The sequence below is a fragment of the Falco punctatus genome (assembly GCF_963210335.1).
Source record: "Falco punctatus genome assembly, chromosome: 6".
In the NCBI taxonomy this organism is placed as follows: Eukaryota; Metazoa; Chordata; class Aves; order Falconiformes; family Falconidae; genus Falco; species Falco punctatus.
In genome coordinates, this window is record NC_137585.1 from 34,732,634 (window position 1) to 34,754,122 (window position 21,489).

Here is a 21,489-nt window from a genome sequence, read left to right on the forward strand (position 1 = left end):
TAAGCTGATAGCATCCAAGGTGGAGTAACAACTTTCCTTTCCCTCACCTTTTTATTAAGCACTGCTGAAACCACTGCCCTCTCCCTGCCTCTGACAGTCATCTAAATGTCGAGCCACAGACAATGTGGAGCCAGCCTCTGCTTCTATTAATCCAAAGTGCTGGAAGAATCACAGGCCAGAAAAACTTTGCCTGGTAAAAATGTAAATGTCACTTTACAGAGGACAACTTCAGTTTGACAGAAAATCCACTGCCTCTTCCAAACAGACTGTGAGCTCTTCTGGATGCCATGCTGTGGCTTGTTGAGCAAGCAAGGTGGTATACAACTGCTATTTTTCCAGACCCATCTACTCAATCTCCAGCTGCTGCAGTCCATTTACATGTGGATGGGCCTGTCACTGCCACAAGGGCTTCCATTTTAAAAAGCACCAAAAAAGTGAAAGGCAGCCAAGATCTCCTTCCTTTCTCCTCACTGCTCAAATCCAGATGCCTAAGGTGTTGTCATAGATGCCATTCTCCGTGGTCCCCTGGCTAAATCCCAACCAAAGTGGTGTCAGGCTGGGCATTCCATGGGCTCTTGTAAATGAAAATTATTTTCTGCAATTGAAGTTGAGAACCCATTATCCCAAACTGAATCAATTCCAGATAGCACTGAAGCTCTCATCCTGTTTCCTTGCCCGCTAGGTACTGGCTCCTACCAAGTAAGTCAATGCACATTATTGATGTCCTGCAGCAGTGTTGGAGACCTGCTTCAGGGACACCATCCCAAGGTCTGCAAAGCTCCCCAAGGAAAGCCAGGGATGATTCCTGTGATACCCAGACTGGACTCTGAGGAGAAGAGTGGAGAGACAGAAATTCACACTGGATTCCTGGAATGAGCCTTGACTACCACTCTCTGCAAGCTGATGCTTTTCCTCCAGGTCTGTATAGCCTTCTGCCCCATTCTTAGGCTCATTGTTCTGTATAGGCACAGATCATGAGGGAAACAAAGACCAGAGTTCTTCAGAGATATAGGAAATGTTTTTTATCAGAGCCCTACCCAATCCACCCATCCATCAGTCAGTGATTCCAGCTGTCTCCCGGGCTCCCTGTATCTTTAATCCCTTCTCTGTGATTGCTTTCTGCCTCCAGCACCCTGGAGGTTCCTCCCCAGATCAGCTGGAAGGCAAGGGGCAGTGTGTGAAACAGTTCCCTGCAGAGGATGTCAAGGTCCACCAGCTGTAGCAGGTCCCAAAAACAAGCACATACTAGGTATTTTGCACCTGATCTCAACATGCAGAACTCCAGGGCAGAGAGGACTCTCTGATAATATTACAGCACTATGGAAATGACGACAGAGAAACAACCAGGAGAGGGAGTGAGAAAAAAAGGATACAAAGAGGAAAGCAGTAAAATACATACATTTGAGGGCAGTGGGGACACGAAGAGTGATGTGGAGATGCAGAGCAGCAGAAAGTGAGCAGATGAAATGATAATCACAGAAAGCTGGCTATAGGGAAAGAAAAAGGGGAGGGACGCATATGAAGGGAAGAGCACAGATGCAAGGAAAGAAAACACAGGGCAGGGAAGAGAAGGGGGAAGCCAGACAGGGAGAAAGGGAGGGATCTGGAGGGATTGCCTGATGTCAAATCTGATAGAAAAGAGGATTTATCTGCAAAAAATAACCCAGATCTAAGCCACAGCTTCGGAGCAGCTGTGTACAGATCCACAGCACTGTGTATTTGTTCTTAAGCATGAGCAAGAAGGGGCTGGTGCAGGTTGCAAGCCAAAGCGGGGTCGTGCCACAGCAGGAGGCTGCCCGCCAGCCCGGACCATGGGGAAGGGAAGGGAAGGGAAGGGAAGGGAAGGGAAGGGAAGGGAAGGGAAGGGAAGGGAAGGGAAGGGAAGGGAAGGGAAGGGAAGGGAAGGGAAGGGAAGGGAAGGGAAGGGAAGGGAAGGGAAGGGAAGGGAAGGGAAGGGAAGGGAAGGGAAGGGAAGGGAAGGGAAGGGAAGGGAAGGGAAGGGAAGGGAAGGGAAGGGAAGGGAAGGGAAGGGAAGGGAAGGGAAGGGAAGGGAAGGGAAGGAAGACGAGACGAGACGAGACGAGGCGGGGCAGGGGCAGGGGCAGGGGCAGGGGCGCGGCGGGCCCGTCCCTCTCCAGGGTGCTGACCCGCCGGCCTGCCCACCCCAGCCCCACGGCCCCGCTCCGCCCGCTCCCCCCACCCCGGCACAGCGGGCAGGGGCCATCCAGGGGCTTCAAATAGTTAATGCACTGTGCATCCCGGAGTGAGCTGAGCCAGGGAAAACAAAACACACGGGTTTTTTTACAGCTACAGGTAAAATACATTTTCCCTCATCCTCTCTCCTGCCAATAATTTTAGCAGCAGGGCTGCACTCTCTAAGGGCAGGAATGGGTGGCTGGCAGTGAAGTGTGTGCCCATGGCTGGGGAGCTGAATGAACATAAGGCATCTGTGGAGCTGCATTTCTGACCTGTCTGGTCATTGTAGGGATCAGCTATCCTCTTAGTCTTTCTGCAAAGGACAGACCTTGCTTCTCCAGCTAGGCTCTCGGTACTCCTAGCCTGTGTTGCTCTGGATGTGTCTGGCTGCTCTCTGTCCTCATTGCTGCTGGATCCCAGGCTCTCAGCAGCCACACTGGAGGAGCAGAGATTGAGATGGGAGGATGGGCTTGGCTATCCCACCTGCACCTGATTTCTCCAGATTGTATGACCAGGAATTTGCAGTCACACAAGTGCTCTGTGTGTTGGGCCACGTTCACCACCAGGGAGCTTTTGGTGAAAGTCTCCCTTCATGGCCTTGAGGTTTGCAAAAGGCTTACTCTGAAAAGTGGTCTTAAAACCATGGTCCACCTACAGGGTGGACAGGTGCTCTGTCTCCACAGCAGCTGAAGCCCCTACTGTGGAATGCCAGGACATTTTGCAAGATGAAAGGGCTGGCCTCCTCTGCCCTCAGCTCTGATATATGTCTCTGCCTCTTTCCAAACACATCCTGGACTCAACAGGCCATTTTTTTCCCCAGAGAATTACAAATCAGCTTCCCCACAGAGGAAAAAGCAGTGCCCAAGAGCCTGACAGAGTTGCCCCCTGGGCATCTACAAATCAGTGTTGGCACAGAGTTGCAGGACAAACTTATCTTTCTGAGATCAATCTGGTACCAGTGCTTTGTTACCAGTGACATGGCGTTCCAATCTGACACCAATAGTCTGGACCAGAACAACATGTTTTAAGAGTCAGTTGGAAACAGATCTGACAGAAGGGGTGTAAGGTGGCTGGCCCTGCTGCAGGACTAAGTAACCTCCTGATAGCTCAATAACACCACCTCCTTAACTCTGTGACTCTAATATGTGACCAAGTCAGACAGCAAACTCTCCGGTCACACAGACCTTTGTGTTACCAGAATAATAACAACATAAACATTTCTTTCCAACACTGAAACCTTGCTCACACTTAACATGTAGCAGGAACCCATATTGATTACTGCCACGACCATGTAACAGCAAGCATGACTTCATAATCACCATTCTCCAGGTCACCATGGAAGGCCAAATGCCCCTCAGGGCTACAAGTGTGGGGCATCAGCTGGATTCCAACTCTCCTCTCAACATAGCAAGTCAGGGAGCCTTTAATCAACTGGGCCCACATTTCGTGGGGATGTGCTGCTTACCAGCAAGCCAGCCCCATCTTTTGGGATGATTGAAGCAAGGGAAATGCACCAGGAAAAGTCAGAACAGAAGAGCACAGTCCCAGGCCAGCCTGCCTTGTGGCATCTCCCACATTCCTGCTCTCCTTGGTTGGGCTGTGCCCAGCAGCTGGCTGGCTGAGTAGCCATCCCTCTCCCGTGGGCCAGAGCCACGTGTCTAAGTTGGAACATTATTCTCCAGTTCTAGGAAATTGGATTAAGGATCACAGAATACCGACTGTTATTTACCTTTGATTAAAACCAGCCCTCCTCCCTTCCGGGCCGGAGAGGCCAACGTTGCTGTTATTTACTCTGCTGCCAAACCTGGAGTTCAGTCCCTGCCCTGCGGCATTCAATAAAAGCCAACGCAGAGGTGGGGGTGTATGGCAGGCAAGCAGGCAGGGCTGTGTGGGTGGAAGGGGAGTGATTATCTAGGCCACCAAGTCCGGTTTGTTTCCTTTGCAGTCACGCTCTGGCTCAGCAAGGACAGGGGTGCTGGAAGTGCCTGCCTCTGTGGCTCACAGCACTGATGGGGATCCAGCTGGGGTGATCCCAAGCAAGCCCTATTTTCCCCCATACCTGTCTCTGGTCCTCTCCCCTCACCACATCCCTACTTTCACACAGCTCCCCTTTTTCTTTACATTGTTCTCTATCTCTCTCCCCTCAGCCTCCATCTTCAACCTCGTCCCCACCCCCAACCTCCCTGCCTCCCCTTTCTGCCTTTTCCTCCCTTCTGCTCACCCCCCTTCCCACCCTCTCCCCCTGCCTCCATTTCTCATTCCCCTCATTCTCCTCCTTCCCTCTCCCCCCCCTCCTTCAAGCTGCTATTTCAGAACAATAGAGCAGATGGCAGGCTGTTTGTTTTTTATGTCCCTTTGGAAAATCAGCTCAGATGTTGAATCTGCGACTTTTGCTCAAAACAGACACTGTCCAACGCTAGCTGAATGTGGGGGGAAAGGAATAGGGATATGGAATGGCCCTGTTCTCCACACCAGCTGCACAGAGACCTTGTCTGTCTGCACCCTACACCATGCCTTTGGGAAACAGGTCTGTCAGAGAGCCCAGAGAGGAGCATTCTCCCCTGCATACTAGAAGGAACACCATCACATGCAGAGAGAGCTGGGCCAGCTTCTGCAGTCAGCCTCACTCCAGCCAAAGGTGATGGTAATGTGGGAAAGGTGGGGCAGTGAGGAAGGGCAGAGTCTTTTCAGAGCATCCATCCTGCTCATTGCCCCAGTCTGCTGCTTCTCTGAGCATTCATGAAAGCTGTTACATATGGTCACCCCAGGCAGAAGATACACAGCAGAGTGGAGGCTGATTCTCTTTCCAAGACCCACATCTTCTCCTAGGCTACTGGGTTAGCCATGAGTGAGAAGCCACAGGCCACCATTGGGTGTGTGGGTAGGGGAAGACCATCCTTGCCTTTTTCTTTCCAGTTTTCCTCTCTTTTTGTTGAATCCCAAGGTAATCTCCAAGGTACTGGTCCTCAGCCTAGCATTCATCAGTTGCCAACACAGCCATTGAGAGGTTGTAGATTTTGTTCTGGTCCTTTCTCTTATCCAGATGACTTCCTTATCCCTCACCTCTCCCTTCCCATTTGCTTATACAAGCCATCTTTCAGATCTGTTGCTTCATGGAATTTCAGGGTGGCGAGGGACCTTGGTCCTGAAGTCTGCCCCTCCCTGTCCCAAAAGCCATCTTGTTCCCCCTGCTTAGATGTGACAATACTGTCTCATCAATCCTGCAAGCTCTCCCCTCCTCCCCCACCCTGTCTCTGCTTGTAAGCGCTCCGTTAATTCTCTCTGTCCAGCACCAAGCACAAACTGGCCTTGGCTCAGAACCGGGCCTGCTGGATTCTCTGCCAGTGCCAACACTGGATGTTTCATGGCAAGTCCTCCACCTTAATACACCGTGGCCAAAGGCACCAGCTGCAGATTCTCTCTGTGCCTCACTTCTGGGGGTGGGGTGGGGAAAGCAGGGCTTCAGAACAGCAGCATCTCTACCCTTCCAATTCGCCTATTCAGTTGCACTTCTTTTTCCTATGTAGCTAAGATCAATACTGTCTTCTCAAGCAGTGGCAGAAGGGTCAGGGCCAGCAAATCCATGTACAAAGCACTCAGTTTAATTTGTTCTCAAAGTTTGCTATGAATCAGATGCAGCTCCCAGAAAAACCAAGGGAGGCTTGACAGAGGCACAATCAGGTGTAACATCTGAAGAGGCTCCTTAGCCTTGCAAAATCCTGGAAGGCAATTTAAACATGGGAGATAGACAAGGAGCCCATTCTTGGGGTCTGTCATTAATCACATATAGGTCAAACAAGGAGAGAGATGAATTCCCAGCTTTCTTGGAGTCTAAGCTGGATCAGACAGGAAGTGACAAAAATCTCAGGCTGTCAAGGAACAGCCTTAAAGAGGCAATGCCAGCTGAGCAACAACAGCTCAGCCCCGCACTCCTTTTACCTCCCAGATAATTGGGCAGAAAGCCTAGAGGAAAAATTCCTGCATCAGCTAGTGAGAACAGACACAGTTATTCGTGCATTTATGATGCTGTTCTTCTTCCCGGCCTTGCTTATGTCTAAGGTAACAATCACATTTTCTTCAGTGGAGCCATAAGTCAAGCAGTATTTGGAACAGAAGAAAGTCCCAGCTAGTATGAGATCCCATCTCTGGCACCAGCTGCTAGCAGGTGCCTCGAGGAAGAACGTAAGGATGGTCCATGTCTCTCTGTGCCCATGCAGTTACTGTATAGAGCAGTCACCCACATCTACCCAGGAGTGTGCTCAAGTGTGTAGAACCCTGGTGGCCTGTGGTGCAAAAGAGCAAGCCAGGTGTCTTGTAGGGTTTTTCAGGGATTGAAGACAAAAGAAATTAAATAAATAAAGAAAAGAGCTGCTGATCCCACCTGTGGACTGCCTGAAGAAGAGCCTGCATTTAAGCAAGGGCAGAGGAAGTATTGACATTAAGAGGCCAAATCTGCTGTAAGGAATTGAGTATGATTGTCAGATGAAAAGACATCAACTTCTCTGGAGTGTCATTTAAAAAAAAAAAAAAAAAAAAGAAGAAAAAGAAAAAAAAAAGGTTCAGGGCCAAGCAACCTGATCTCACCTCTTCCAAGGTGAACTCTTGACTCACAGGCTGGTATCCTCTGTGGCACTGATGGGCTACAATTGCCCTCATCACAAAAACATCTAGAGCCAGCGGTCCAGGCAACACCCTCTTTCCTGCTATTGCTGGGCAGCTCCCAGACAGCCCTTCCAACGCACAGCTCCCACGCTCTCCTCCAAGGCCCTGCCTGGTGGTTTCTTTCCTTCCAATCTCCTTTCTTCCTGTCCCTATTTCTCACCTTTTGGCTTCTGTCTAATGAACTGCTTGTCTTTTGAAGGCTGCATCTTTAGCAAGAGGCCTGGGGAGAGAGCTGAAGGCTGCGATCTGGGTATGAGTTGGGTAAATCCCACAATGACTGAGAAATGTGTTTTTCTTTGGCAGCAGAGCTGTTAAGAGGAGTTGGCACCAGAGGCAGAAGAATTGTCTAGTGGTTGCTATTCTCCTCTTGCCCCTTCAAGACTTCAGTGACAACTGCAGTTTCCCACCCATTTCCACTAACTTCTCTTTTACCCCTAAAGGAAACGATAGTCATTAGCATTCTTTTGCAATGACAGATAGGGGTTTCCTTATAAAAATTCTTTACAGCTAAGGGGAAAGTGAAGAAAGGGTATTGTTAACATGAAATCCTCACTTAATACTTACATGTCAAACACTGTAACTGCTTTTTTTCCCCTCCTTCTCCCTTTCCTGAATCTTCAGTATACAGCTTAAACATCATTAATAGTGTTGGTTGCTATGGTGCTGGGCAGGCAGAGGTCTCTGTACTTGAAACCTTGAACTACACTTAATGTTGTACAACAGCAGGGTCATGCTAACATCTTTGACTTTGACCCCATTTTCCCCAGTAAAATATAAAGACCATGTCTCCATCCCTTTTCATTCTTGGGAGAGGAGTTTTTTCCTGCAATGAGAACAGGGAGCATGAGATAGAGAAAGGGAGAGAAAGAGATAAATAAAAGAAAAAGAAAGAAAAAAAAATAATAGACCAGTGGAACCTCTCCAAAAACTTTAACTGTTATATCAGAAATTCATGAAGGAGAATAGAAAAAGACCCCTGAAAAGTTTCATGTGAAATCATTTCTCATTTTCCCAAGCAGCTAAACATTTTAATAAACTAGGAAAATGAGGCTGTAAACCCACAACATCTGATAGCAAGCCCCAGGGGCAGGAACCATTCCTGAAACTAATTTTAACTTAGGTTTTAACGTTGATCAGATTTCATGTGGTGAATGTCCCCTTAAGCTGTCTCTCTGTTCTTAGAGAAAACCTGGTTTCTTTTGTCGACTCTATTTTCTTTCCAGTGCATTGTCGTCACAGGCACAACAGGACTTTCCTGTCATTCATTTCTCTACAGCCCGAGAGATGCTCTGCCCCAGACATCTCATCTGTTCTCAGTTTCCTTATGAGACAAGACATTTTCCACAGAAGTGGCACTTAACTGCTCCAGCAATGAAGCTCAGTCTTAAACCAGTCCCCATGCAGCCATCAAGGACTCAACCTGTTTAACATCTGATCTGCAGCCATGCAAAAGGCACCAGGTCGTTTCAGACCAGCTGAGTGAGGCCAGGATCCAAAGCGGGCTTCCAGTTTCTCTGTTTTGCTTTTCCCCAGGAAAGTGAAGCTGCTTTGCCAGTTTCCTCTCCTTCTCTGGGCACATGAATTTCATTTTGTTTTGACTGTCAGCAGGACATCCACAGCTACCACAGGCTTTTTAGCTCAAAGTCTTGATTAACAACAGCTGAAAGTTTGAATGGGAAAAACTAAAAGATGCCCAGGTAGCGTAGATTTTTCTTGAAGACTCTTATTTCTTGTTGTGGACACATTTTTCATCTTCTGGCAGAGTTCAGACCAAATCATTTGCCCTGTGTGCTGCACCTGTCTTCCAATAGCTGGTTGTTTCTGTTTTAAGCCACATGATTCCTAGGTTCACATAGCTGTGCAAGCCAAATGTTTTGCATGATTCAAGGAATGTCCATTGGCATCAGCAAGCCCCTATCTCTGCTCAGGATGAATTTCCAGTTCAAAGGCACGTTGTGCAAAAGAACAAAGCAGGGCTTGCTGCTACGCAAGCTGGTTAAATGCCAGGAAGAATGACCAGATTGGAAAACAGCTCTACAGGCTGTTTTCTGTTTCTCCAGAAATTAAAGTGCTCAATCATTTCTGGATCCCCCTTTGCAGATGTGGAAGGTATTTCTGATGCCTTTCCTTTAAACCTCATGTGTGCTGTGTAGGAGATGCTGGTGCTTGGTGGGGTGGGAGGAGGCAATAGAGTGGCCAGTTTTCAAATGGTAGAGGCACAGTGATAGTCGCTCTTGGCTCTTCCAGCGCAGCAGCAGCCGGCTTAGTCACATCAGCAGCATCAAAGCTGAGCAGCTCTTCAGAGAAAGGGCATTTGTCCTTTCATCTGGAGATTACAGGAATGTTTCACAGGTGCCAGCAGTGTGTTTTGAAACACACTTTAAAAATACCTGTTTGTGGCACCACCTGCCATTTAAAACAGCCTCTGTGCCTTCCAGCTTTCCCTGCAACACTCTCCCCCAGCCATTTAACCATGTGTACAAGGAGAAAACAGTGCCAAAGTTAATTCCCCAGCAAGCAGAATTGTCCAGCTTTTATGTCAGGCTCTGTATTGAGAAAGGGACTCTCCACAAACATGCCAGAAAACTTGTAACCTACTTGGGCCTGCTCCTTCCCCCTGTTATGCTCAGCAGGGACAGCAGGAAGGCAGAAAGCTGCTCTTAGCATCTGGAGGAAAGAAATAGGGAGATAAAAAGCTCTTTGGCTTGCTGCTTCCTTTCCTTCATGACTTAATTTTTTTGGTTGGGGCACAGAGAAGATTATAAAGCTGTAACCTCTAATCCACTCCTGAGCACTCCTTCTCCATCTCTTCCTTTCTCCTCCCTTTCAGCCAACTCTAATCCTTTATGTCTCCTCTCTCACAGAAAGGAGTTGGAGTCTAATCTCAGGCGACAGGTTGGTAATTAGAGCAAGAGATTATCCTGACCCCATATCAAGAAGGTAAAAAGAGAGGAATAATGCAGGGCCATATGACATCAAGTCTCCAGTGTTCAGTGCAGGAACCATCCTCATCTCGGTCAATCTCCTTCTGGCTCCCCCACCCCGCACCCTTTCTCTTTTGTCTCATCAGAGGTAGGAATCCCTGATTCTTTGTACTTCCTGCCCATCTCCCCTTTGCCAAGCAAGGACTATGCGTTTCCAGCACTTGTTCAGCACAGAAATGGTCACATTTCCCATTTCTATAGACCTTGACTAAGCAGAGACTCAGCCAATGGCCTGTGGCTGGGAAGAAGTGGGTGGTGGGGAAAGCACAGGCAGATATAGAGGAAGAGGGCTTGCTCAGAGCAGCTGGAGCCAAGACACACCATCAGCTGTCGTCAGCTGGGCACTGGTTGCCCATACCCAGGGCTTTTCTCGTCCAGCAAGATGAACCCACAGCAAGGAGCAGCAGCAGGTCCCCATCTCTACCCAAATGCCCAACAGTCACTACCCAGTCATTGATCTGCTCAAGGAAAGTATACTTTCTCTCATCCCTTGCACGAATCCCAGCACAGATGGGAAATTCATCCATGTGTCCAGCTCATGTTATCCATCTTTGGAATAGATCTTGTCTCTTGTCCTGTGTCACCAGTATTCAGTGAAGACCCAAAAAGCCATCACACAGCCCCAAGACTATGACAGAAAAGGGGAAACTGGGAGCACCAAGCTTCTTCTGTGTCCCACTCCCTGAATGCACCAGGTGAATGGATGTCACCAGGACCCACTGTAGCTGAGGCTCAGTCATCACCAGCCAACAGCTTGCAGGCACCAGGAGGTGTCGGGATAGAGATGGCAGTGGAGTGATCGAAACCTGCTGGGGAGAGAGTGAAGGAAGGTCAGGTGAGTGTTTTCACACCAGCACACATCTGGAGAATGGAAGACCTCTGTCTTGTGTCCCATCCCACATCAGGCACCCACCCTGCACTACAGAGCTCCAGGACTGGTTGTTCATCTCAAGACGCCTTTTCTCAGCAAAATTAAGCAGCCAAGCCTCCCTCCAACACCTTGATCCAGTTCTGGCCCATGTAGCACAGGCCCATGGCTCACCCTGATCACAGGCAGAGAGACGGGCACTGCACCAGCCCCTGCTACATTGTTCTGTTGATGCTCTTTTCATTGCCTAGATGCTTCTCACCCCTGCTATCTCCAGCCAGGAGCTTCCTACCCATGTTCTGCAAATAACAACTTTAGGTTTGTTCACTCAAAGCAGAGAAGGTAAATGAAAGACCACTTTTGTTTGCAGTCAGCCTGAAGTGAACCTTTTTCTTTTTTCCCTTTAGTTTTTCTCAGCAAAACAAAAAATGAAAAAGCAAGCAGAATTTCCTTTCCTGAGTTGAAAAGAACATTTCTGTTCCTGTCCCAGAAGCAAAAGGTTAGCTTGTTCAGTCTCAAAATGTGAAATAAAAGGCAATACTTTTGGCTCAGAAATTTTTCAAATAAAATGTTTTGATACTCCTTTTCTTCCCACCCATCCAAAAAGGTTTGCAAAGTTTGTAAGCATTCACAAACAGCTTAATACTGGCATGCCCCTCACCCAATAAGCCATGTGACTGCAAGGTTTCTGTCCCTCACTCTAGACCTCCTGCACCCCATTTGGCTGCCTCCCCCTCCCAGCCAGTTGTCTGAGGGCTCACACTGCAGCAACACCCGGAGCATTCATGCCACATACCTTGAGGGATCCTCTTGGGGTGAGAAGGGGCCATTGAGTTCAATAACATTGAGCTTGTTCTCAAAGACGCCGTAGCTGAGGGTGACCTGCAAAGAAGGGTGGTGAGAAAGGAGCAGGGAGGATGAGGTGAGCTCAGGAGCAAGGAGTTTGCTTTGGGTAAGAGGAGCTCCCATTCTGATTCCTTCTCTGCTGGCTTGGCCTCTGCCTTCCATGTCTCTCCTGTCTTCCTTCCCATGATCATCCACTACGCTAATCCCCCCTCACAAAGCAGACACGGTGCCATGTCAAAGCCCCTTCCTCAATCAATCATTATTTCTGCTTGTCCTTGTGCCATGTTCCCCCAGGGATGCTGTCAATCCTCCCATTACTTCCCATACATGTGCTCCCCACCATTGACTCCAGGGGCACCGTGACTGGCATCTGTGCTGCAGACAACATCTGCTCCTTATTTCAAAGAAGCATTTGTCAGGAAAAACTCCCCAAAAGAGCAGATGATTGATTCAAACCACATCAGTGCCACCAACGGAGCAATGTGCCTGTAAGCTCCCCTCCACTTCTTCTCACACACTTCCCTCTTGCTCCATTTCCCCATCTCACCTGGTGCACGAGCTGAGAGGGGGGGATAAGCTGCAGGTTCTCCAGGTGGGAGTGGAAGAGTGCACTGGGAAGCAGCTGCCCACCAACTTTGCACTCAACGATGTAACCCACGGTGCAGTCGTCCGGCAGGCGGATGAGCTCTGAAGTGCTCAGGAAGTTCCTGCCACTGGAAGACAGTAGCACTGCATGGGTTAGGAAAAGAGTAGGGAAGGATACAGGTATCCACTTGGGTGGGAGATAAATGAAGGACTTAACTGAAAACCAAAGTAAATCTTGGAACTAGGCAAGAAATCCCTGGGTTCCACTTGCAAAGATTTGGGAGTGTGTTTGGTCTTCAACCACTCCCAGCCATCCTGTTCCACTATTTGTCAGGTGCTGTCCCTGAGACATATCCAGCTTTGCAGCGAGCTGATGCAGAGAGCTTGCACACTTTGCCAAGTCACTTTTTCATCTGCTTGGTGAGCTGCACTGAGCCCCTGGGGGGTCAGACAAGCCAGCACAAGAGAAACAGCGGGCCCACATGGCCAGGACCAGGAGGAAGAAGAAACAGGTCAGTCTCGTGCAGCTTGAATAAGCCATCCATGGCTTCACTGTAGTGTAACACAGCATGCTTGGCCACCCTTTGACGACAGACTAAACCAAATTTTAAGTCTCCTGTAACTGGAAGCAGTCACACAGCATGAAGCACTGTCTACTATAACATGCCTCAGCTAGTTCAACTGTGTTTTAAGCATTTTAACACAGTTGTGGAAGATTATGCCAAGTTAGGCATTATCTATCCATGCCACTTTCATTTTACCCTAGATCACAGATCATCCTCCTGTCTGGGTCCACAATAAAATATTTATTATGGGTTTCAGCTACACCAGCCACCTGAAGTGGACCGAATACCTCTTTCTGGATACACACAGACCTGGGTAAGACTGGCACAGCCACTGCCTATTAGTGTATGTGCGTATAGCCTGTGATATAACCTTGGGTGTCACAGGAAACATCATCTTCTTGTAGGCTGGGCTAAAACAAGGTGTCGGGACCTACTTCTGTTCTCCATGCACCAAGCTGAGGAAATGACAGTGGCCACTGTAAGAAGCTGAAGAGGGTTTGGGGTGGGGGAATGGGAAATTAGCTCAGAAGGGAGGTACAGGAGGTTGGGAAGAGACATATCAAGGGGAGAGAAGAGAGGCAGGCAAGGAAAGCACTTAGGGGAAGAGGCAAAGGAAGCTGAAAGGGAAAGGGTGTGGGGGAATACCCAAGAGCTGAAAGGAGTTGGGGAGAGGGGAGTATGTTATCCTATGGTCATGTTTGCTGACATGCCTGCTCTTGCCTCTTTCTAATCAGGTGGCAGACCCACACACTACATCCTTCCTCCAGTTCCACATGCTTGCAGATGTCTAGCAGGTGGCACTCTGCACCCTTGCAAACATCCTTGCAAACACCATAAATCCAGATTTGACATTGCTAGGAATTAACGTGCAGCCATGTTCTTCATCCCCTAAGGCTCCCATACCCACCAGCAGAGCTCACCTGGCCCACGGCACCATCTTGCTTGCCAGCTTGCGGCTGATGCAGAACCCAGCCCCTCCCGTGGCAAACCAGAAGTGCACAGATTTCTGGAGAGAAAGCGCAGAGAAAATCAATGGCAGAGGCTCAAACAATCCCATACTCCCTGAGATGGGAATGCTGGAAACCTAGATTTGATGCCAGGACGAACACAGCCTTATTGTCGCCCCAGACCCCGGACTGCTGCTCAGAAGAAGGACTTAACAGCAGCACATCACAGATTTTGACCTCATATTTTGAGCGGCCAAGTTCCTGCTGGCAGCAGCAGGTAGGCTGCCCAAAGCAGGCTTATCTCCTGGCAGACAGGTACCCAAAGGCTCAGCAGCCACATGGGACTCTTCCCCTAGGTAGATAGGGTTGAGTCAACACCTACAGCCATGTTCAGACAAGACTGGTAAGTTTTCAGCTGTTGCCTGTTGCTCTTGGGACCTGTCTCTCCTTGGGGTACATCTACGGCCAATGAACCAGACCACTAAAAGCAACTCATTGGCCCCCACACCCCCACCACGGGCTGTACCGTCTGGTTGTTTGGCAGCGTTTCAGAGGCCCGGATGGGTCGGTTCAGGCTGGGTTTCCCCAGGTAAATGTCCCACATTGCAGAGTAGGAGGACAAGAGCTTCAGAAGGGCCTGAGAGTTCAGGTAGTTGTCATCATCCATGTGGCAAAACCAGCTGCAGGGAGACAGGAGTGAAGACACAAGAGGCTTGCACTAAGGAGGGTACATCTTGCTTTCAGGGGTCCCCCCCATGGCAGCCCTGTCTCACCTCTGGTCGCTGGCCATGAAAGCATTGAACTCAGCAGCCATCTTGCAGGAGAGGGCCAGGTGGCTGTGCTCAGCAGAGCAGTTGGTGAAGATCGCGTGGTTGCCTGCAGTAAGACAGAAAGCTGTGGCTCAGGGCTGGCCCACTTCACATGGTCACAGGGAGGATCCCTGGCCAGGAGGGAAGGGGTTTGTTCACAGCCAACCTCCTCACAGCCCCACCCTGAACAGGCATCCAAGCCCACGGTGATGTGGTCTCCATCCTTCTCCCTAGCAGGAGATGAAACCTGGAGAAAGCCAAGCATCTTGGCCAAGACTAGGACACCTGCCAAACACACTTCCACCCTGCCCACTGCTAGCCAGGGTGTGGGGGCTGAAGGGCTCTCTCATGGGTTGTTTCTGCCCAAGGATGCTTTAAGGCAGACAGCACCCTACCTCCAGCTGACTGCATGCCCTGAGTAAGCCAACTGAACCAAACCATCACTGTTGCAGCTTGCAGTCCTCCCACGGGACGTGGCAAGGGGTGCACTTCAAGGGGCAGCGCTGGTGCAGGAGAGCCAGCCTTCGTGCCAGGCCCCCTCCCAAGGCTGTGGCAGCTCAGAGGCTGAAGGTGGGGGGAAGGTGGTGTTATTATATGACAAGTCATTAGGTTGTTACCCATTCTCCTTTTCAGGGCATCATCTTCTTCATCGGTGAAGACGTAGGTCTGGGGAAATGAAGAAAGGAAGTTACTCTCAAGGCTGGAGCTGGTGCTGCTCCTGTCCACCCACCCCTTCCCCTCCGCAGCTGGACATGCTTACCATGGTCACCCCACTCTGTCCTCTGCTGCCGTGCTCCCCTTCCCAGGCAGCAGTTGAGCAGAGGGATGGCCACACTCTGCATGGCACAATCATCCGCTTGTGTGGCTTCATTCACACACACACCCCCCTTCACCTTGGGAACAGGGAGAAGGGGCCTGTGACACTGAGTGAGGGGGTGAGGGAGCCCTGGCTTAGGAGTCGGTGGTAAAAAATGAAAGTACTGTGGCTGAACGATGCTCGGGTTAAAAGCAGAACATCTGTTTGTGTGTTAAGTGTGCACAGCCCCCTGCCGCTTATTGCTGCCTCCTCCTCTACCCCAAGGCCTCTCTAATCCCTCTCACTGCCATTATGTGGCACATCTCCCCCTCTTCAGGGCCAGGCAGGGATCAGGGCTGGTGGAGAAAAGCTTTCCTCAGGCAGAAAATGAGCTTTCATGAAATCAAAAAGGAGTCACGAGCCGTAAACAGTCTCTCCACCAGCTGCCCACAAGCTGGTTAAATGCAGCACCTGGGCAGGGACAAAGGGGACGAGGCAGGCAGAAAACAGCTCCAGGAGCCGTCAGTGCTCCCAAAGGCTCTGACAAGGAGATGAGAGTCTACATCTCCCCACACCCACCCAGTGTTTGGCAGATCTGCCCCCATCAGGAGGATGTGGAAAGAGAAATGTTCTGCACATGAAAAGAAAGCAATGAAGGACCCTAAGAGACCACCTGGCTCCAGCACAGGATGGTTTCATGATATGTATATGCTAGTGACTTGGCAAATTACCCTGCAACAACTGAGCTGCAGCAATGGGCCATGCACATTCCTACCCCACCCCACTAGTAAAGTCTCTTAGTTAAAACCACTTTCGAGGTGATCACGGGACAAGAAGCAATTAGCAAAGTCTCACATAAAGGAGTTGCTCTGGGTCAGGGGACCATATCGCAACCTTCAGGCAAGGCAGGGATTGTCAGTGGCACAGGATTTCCCTCACTAGTGTGTCAGAGCCAGAAATTTCCACTATAACAAATATTTCATCTTAAAGAAAAAAAATTCTGAAACAGTTGAAACTTTCTGACATTTTCAAAAAAACCCAGAAGCATTGTTGCTGGAAATGACAGCTTACAGACATAAAACTGACTAGAAATCATGTGTCTAATAAGCATCATATCTGATTGACTTAGAATAGGAATTTGCATCTTTTGTCAGATTTTCTACTTGTGAGAATATTCCAAGGTTCTCACTTTCCTCTTGATGCAAGGTGGGAAAAGTTTTTTTGCAGACATCCAACATGTTTCTGTGGGAATGCAAGGTTGAAGGAACATTGCCACCACGGGGAACTCCAGACTGTCCAAAATAGCTGGAAAAAGAGAACTGTGAGTGCACGGACTAGGCAAATCTGATTTCTCCAGCTCTCTCAAACTCTGATTTCCATAGCATACCTGGCTACAGTACTCCAGAGATGCTGCAGTATGTGCCCTGGCTCTGTCCTGAAGAAGATCACAATAGCACAGGCAGCTGCCTGCATCCTTGTCTCTACATCCCTCATGGCCGTGAGTGGGCCAGATCCACACATGGTGTTGGGATGGGAGAGAGAGAAAAATGCCACAGCTAAAAACCTGCCTGGAGACCATTTGGTCCAGTTCTGCAGGTCTTTCTCAAGGAGACACCAGCCGCTGTTGTCCATACTAATGGAGTCTGGAAGAGATTCAGGTCTCTCGGGCCATGCCAGACCTGCTCTCCCTGATACGGACAGGCAAGCAGAGGAACATCTGGTGTCACTTCTGTCCCTGCAGGCAAATGGGGTAGACAGAAACAACATCCCCATCAAATCCACCCTCCTGTTCTCCACCAGAACACCTATGAGGTCATGCAGGACCTCCCATTGTGGTGCCTCGGCACAGAGACTGGACCAGGATGGATGCCAATGCTACTGCGGGGCAGCCAATCGGGGCCTGAGGAGATATGCAGCACAGAAAGCATCCCTCTGTTCTGGAGAAGATGGCTGGGTGGGAAAGGATGCCTGCTGGACAGCAGTGCAGTGATATGGGCCACTGGTGTTAAATGACTTTGGTGGCTCTCCGTGGACATAAGAGCCCATGTAATGGATAAGCACTAGACTTTGAAACCTCCTCATCCCAATTTGGGAAAGTAGCCTAGCAAGGAAAAACTAGGAAAAGGGAATAAAAATGTGGAATCTGGCAATCCAGGGCCATGTTCATCTCCCAGGCTCTCAGGATATCCCTTCTCCAGGAAGAAAACCCCTCCAAAATGCAAATATCTCAGTAGCATCATTGTTGTGTCCTGTCCAGAGAACAGATTCAAAATCTGCAGTGTGTTCACAGCACTGAAAATATGAAAGCCAGTTCAGGATGGGTCATCCAAAGGTTTCAGTTCAATCGATTGGATGTCTGAGTTTCCAAAAGGAGGAGTTGCTAGAATCAGTTTACATTACCAAACAAAATGCCATTTCAGACCAGAAACCCACACTTACCTCCACCAAAACTAGCAGGGCCAAGAATGTAAGCCACTCCAAGATCCTATCTGGCCTAAACAATCATCAAATCAGGTTTAGACAAAACCTTTGCTGAGGAGAAGGCCTTTCACTGAAATGACTTCCACATCAAGCTCCAGTGGAAAGTTTGTCGTGGATCAGTTCTCAAGAGGTAGAGCGTGGTCCAGTGAAGAGTGTCCACCTCACATTTCCCCTTTCGTCTCCCACCAGCTGCATATTTTCTCCTCTGTTTGAACAGCGCAGTTTCAGGGAAAATGTCTCTTTCTCTTATTGTCTACCCCAAAACAGTTCAACACAGAGGACTTTTAATTTGGCTCCTGTACAGTCTGTCCTAGCCATAAAAACCACATCTGTTCCTGCCTCCTGTTACAGTCACCTAAGCCCGACCTGTGAGGTCTGGGTTCCTTCCTCTGGGAGGACACCGTGCAGGTAACCAGCTCGGAAACCAGGCTTGGCATCAGTAGCACGGCTGGCTATTAAAATTTCCCTGCTGGACACTGCAAAGAAGGACCCACTGAACTGGTCTCCAGCCATGAGTAAGGGCAAGTGAGACAGCAAGACGGGGGGGGTCAGCCCTAGGAGGAGGCAGTCTCTGCCCTTCAGGGCTTCTGAAAACCTGGATCTCTCTGGGACTGGGTTTTAAGCCTATGTCTCTCCATAAAGACTCAATAATAGGAGATCTGGTGCCCTATCCCTGGGCCCACAGCAATCAAATGTCCTTTGCAGATTAAGAGCTCTAGGGTTTTTTGCTAATCAAGGTTTCTATATTGTCAGTTTTTCAAAACGAACCCTTTCCCCTACCTCCAAAAAACCACGCCAGCAACAGTATATTAAAAAAAAAAAAAAGAGCTTTTGACATTCATGTACTTCTATTTACCTCCCTCCCTGCCCCCCACACCCCTGCCCTCAAGGCCATTTATTAAAAAAAAGCAGAAGCAAAACATGGAAAATTGAGAAAGTGGGAGGAAAACACTGATTTTGCAAAAAAAATTTATACCAATGAAAAAACTGTTTAAAAATGACTGACGCTCCCACTCTACCCTTCCTTCCTATTCCCCTGCTCAGTCTGTGAAGCCTTCCTAGAGCCTGGCAGCAGCATGGAAAATTCAACACCTCTTCCCAGGTTTGGACATCATTTGTTTGCCAAACAGAGGGTCAAATGAATCTGGGGAGCTAGTATCTAATTCCTGTCATCAGCAGATTGGCCAGGCACCTGCTTGTCAAACGCATGAGGAGCGAAAGGTGAGCTGCTCCTTAAAAACCCAGTCCAAAAGCCCCAGTCACAGTATCTCAGTGCCAGTGCAGCCATGTGTTTGGGCTTGGTTTCTCCAAAGACCTGCTGGTCTGAGGTCAAGCAGAGAGGAGAAGTGCATCTGGAGGAGGAAGCAGTACATCGCAGATGCTGAGAGGGACACGCAGACAGGAGGGGAAGCGTGCTCAAAATAGGACATGGCTTCCTGTGACGACAGCAGCAGACCAGACAGTTGCAGCACCATGCAATGGAAAACCACCCTTACCCAGAAAACCCTGCCTTGCTTCAAGCACTCTCCTACCCAATACCTCCGCCCCCATCCCCCTTCCTTGAGGAGGCCTGAACTTGTCTTCTAGGCACCTGTCACACACAGGCAGAGGCAAAAAAACACCCTTTGAAGGCAGCCACAGGACTTCTTTCTTGAGAAGCAGCTCTGCGAAGGAGGGAGAGAAGTACCCGAGCTCTGGGGAGTACTTCTGCCCACCAGTAAGCCAGTTTGCACAGCACCACCAACGCGGTGCCCCACATCAATTCTTCTAACAGGAAGGAAACTCTCCAAACTCTGCTTTAGCAAAGGTGGAAACATCAGACCCCCAGTTAAAAAAAAAATCATCACATCACTTCAAGATCATGCACATGAGAGGATCTGCCCAAGAAAGCAGGGCATGGATTGTGCTGATGTGCTAGCGAGTGAACAGGGCTGCAAACACCCCTCCTGCACTCCACGAGGTCCTCCGGGTCCTCCTGCCTCACTCTCCTGCCCTCTGCACCACACAGTCCGGGGCGAAGGGTGCCCCGGTGCATTGCGGGCATCCTGAGGGAGGGCCAGGGGGAGCCACTCGGCTCGAAACCCAGCAAACTCATGGTGCTAGGAGGTAGAAAACCACCATTTCATACAGACCCAGGGCGGTCTGTGTTCTCAGTCTGGTGTAGCCCAGGCAGTCTGTGGCCCATGGTGTCACTGGTTAAAAAAAGGAAATTAAATCCCTTCCACCTCAAGGTGAAAGATTCAGGCTTAGGTTAAGGACAAGTGATGCCTGCTAAGAGCACATGTCCTCCTAGCCTTCATGGGAAGAGCCCACAGAAGCTCTCTGCCAGCCTTTTTTCCTATGAAGCAGCTACTGGTGAAACATTTTTCCCAGGTAGCATCCCCCTTTCAACATGAACAGAAGTAAGAATCAGGGAAAATGAGGCAAAGGTAGGACTGCAGTACCCAACCTCCCCTTCCTTTGGCCTTTATCCCCCCCCACCGACACTCTGTCCTTGCCCCATTACCAAACATCCCCTGTCTAGCCTGAATCCACGTGCTCACCTGCTCTCTGGCCCGGGATATCCATGTGTCCAGGAGCAGCTCCATCCTGCTCTGGTGAAATCTCTTGGTTGTCTTCACAGCTATGAAAATGTCCCCAAGTGTCAGGCTTTCCTCAGTCCTGTATCCCTCTGGAGGATGGACTTGTGGGGCCTTCTGCCCGCTGTCACCTCCTCCCTCTGGGCTCACTTTGCTCCATTGCTCTGGCTTCTCCAACAGCCCCTCCCTGAGCCTCGGGTACTGAACTGTTTCCTGAGCCCCACGGTGCCGCACGGAGAGGAGAGCCACGCTGACAAGGAAGACTGCAGCTCCAGAGAGACCATGGATGAGCCGACGGCCCATGGCTCCCAAATTGTTCCCAACGCAGCCAGTATCCTATTGAACAAGGACAACCACTGCCTGTACCTCCATGTGAAGCTGTCCGCTCTTCTTGAAGCCTCCAAAGGCGCAGGACCAGCCAAGAGCAAGGTCTGAATACGATGTGGCCAAGGAATAGGGTGGGTAAAGACCAGAAAGTCAAAGAGACAGCCACTCCGGAGGATACTGGTGAAGCGGGGGAGTTTTCACAGACTAAGACAGCTCGATGACCCAGTGAGGCAGAGACACGTGATGGGAAAATACTCCGAGGTGACTGGCAGGTGGCTGGCACACTCTGCCAGGAGGAAAGCGAGCATCCCAACTCCCAGTAGAGAGGCCAAGGATCCCAGGCTGGGGGTCGAAGGGGCAGCAAAGGAGATCAGAGCCATCAGCTGGGAGTCTGGACCGAAGGCATCAGTTCCCCAGCAGACACCAGCCCAAGCATCCAAGGCAGGGCGCGCGGGGCGGAGGCGAGCGGCTGCAGGGCAGGGCCCGGGTGCCATGCGTGCGGGGGGCTGGCTCCCCACCTGCTCCCCACAGCAGCTCCCCACAGCAGCTGCCCTTGCTCCCCGGAGCCCAGGTCCCGCCTCCGGGCACGGGGCGGGGCGCCAGCCCGCGGGAGGAAGAGGATGGAGGGTGGAGAATGGGGAGGGGGGAGCCCCGGGAACGACGGGGGTGGGCGGGGGGGGGGTGGGGGGGTGGCCAGGCTGGGACATCTCCGAGGTGGCACACAGCTGATCTGGGAGGACAAAGCTGTTGTTTGACTTTTCCCAGCTCCTCGGCGACAGGCCAGCCCGACCTCTGCAGCCCTGCGCTGCTGTAGGAGGAGGGGAAGGTGGCACGGATGTGGGC

At 50.2% G+C, this 21,489-nt stretch overlaps 1 protein-coding gene across 2 annotated transcripts; it reads right to left on the minus strand.

Annotated features, from left to right (window-relative positions):
• Nucleotides 1-5,776: 5,776 nt before the first annotated feature.
• MFNG (MFNG O-fucosylpeptide 3-beta-N-acetylglucosaminyltransferase) lies at nt 5,777-21,247 on the minus strand. Of its 2 annotated transcripts, none has more exons than XM_080390925.1 (8): nt 20,284-21,247; nt 15,081-15,129; nt 14,428-14,530; nt 14,181-14,334; nt 13,628-13,713; nt 12,104-12,269; nt 11,507-11,592; nt 5,777-10,648 (listed from the first exon to the last, which is right to left on the minus strand). In XM_080390925.1, the coding sequence occupies exons 1-8, from the start codon at nt 20,620-20,622 to the stop codon at nt 10,582-10,584; spliced, it is 1,050 nt and encodes a 349-aa protein (XP_080247051.1). In that variant the 5' UTR covers nt 20,623-21,247; the 3' UTR covers nt 5,777-10,581. The 2 variants fall into 2 exon arrangements, with proteins under 2 accessions (XP_080247051.1, XP_080247050.1); XM_080390924.1 differs by having other exon boundaries at nt 5,777-10,651.
• Nucleotides 21,248-21,489: the final 242 nt, after the last annotated feature.

What these genes read in the sequence shown, in the direction of transcription:
- MFNG (XM_080390924.1), bottom strand. Translation starts at nt 20,622, where the DNA reads ATGGGCCGTCGGCTCATCCATGGTCTCTCTGGAGCTGCAGTCTTCCTT. An exon ending in TTCATGGCCAGCGACCAGAG is followed by an intron (nt 14,335 to 14,427) that starts GTGAGACAGGGC and finishes GTCTCCCTGCAG; the next exon opens with CTGGTTTTGCCACATGGATG. An exon ending in CGCTGCCAAACAACCAGACG is followed by an intron (nt 13,714 to 14,180) that starts GTACAGCCCGTG and finishes CTTTCTCTCCAG; the next exon opens with AAATCTGTGCACTTCTGGTT.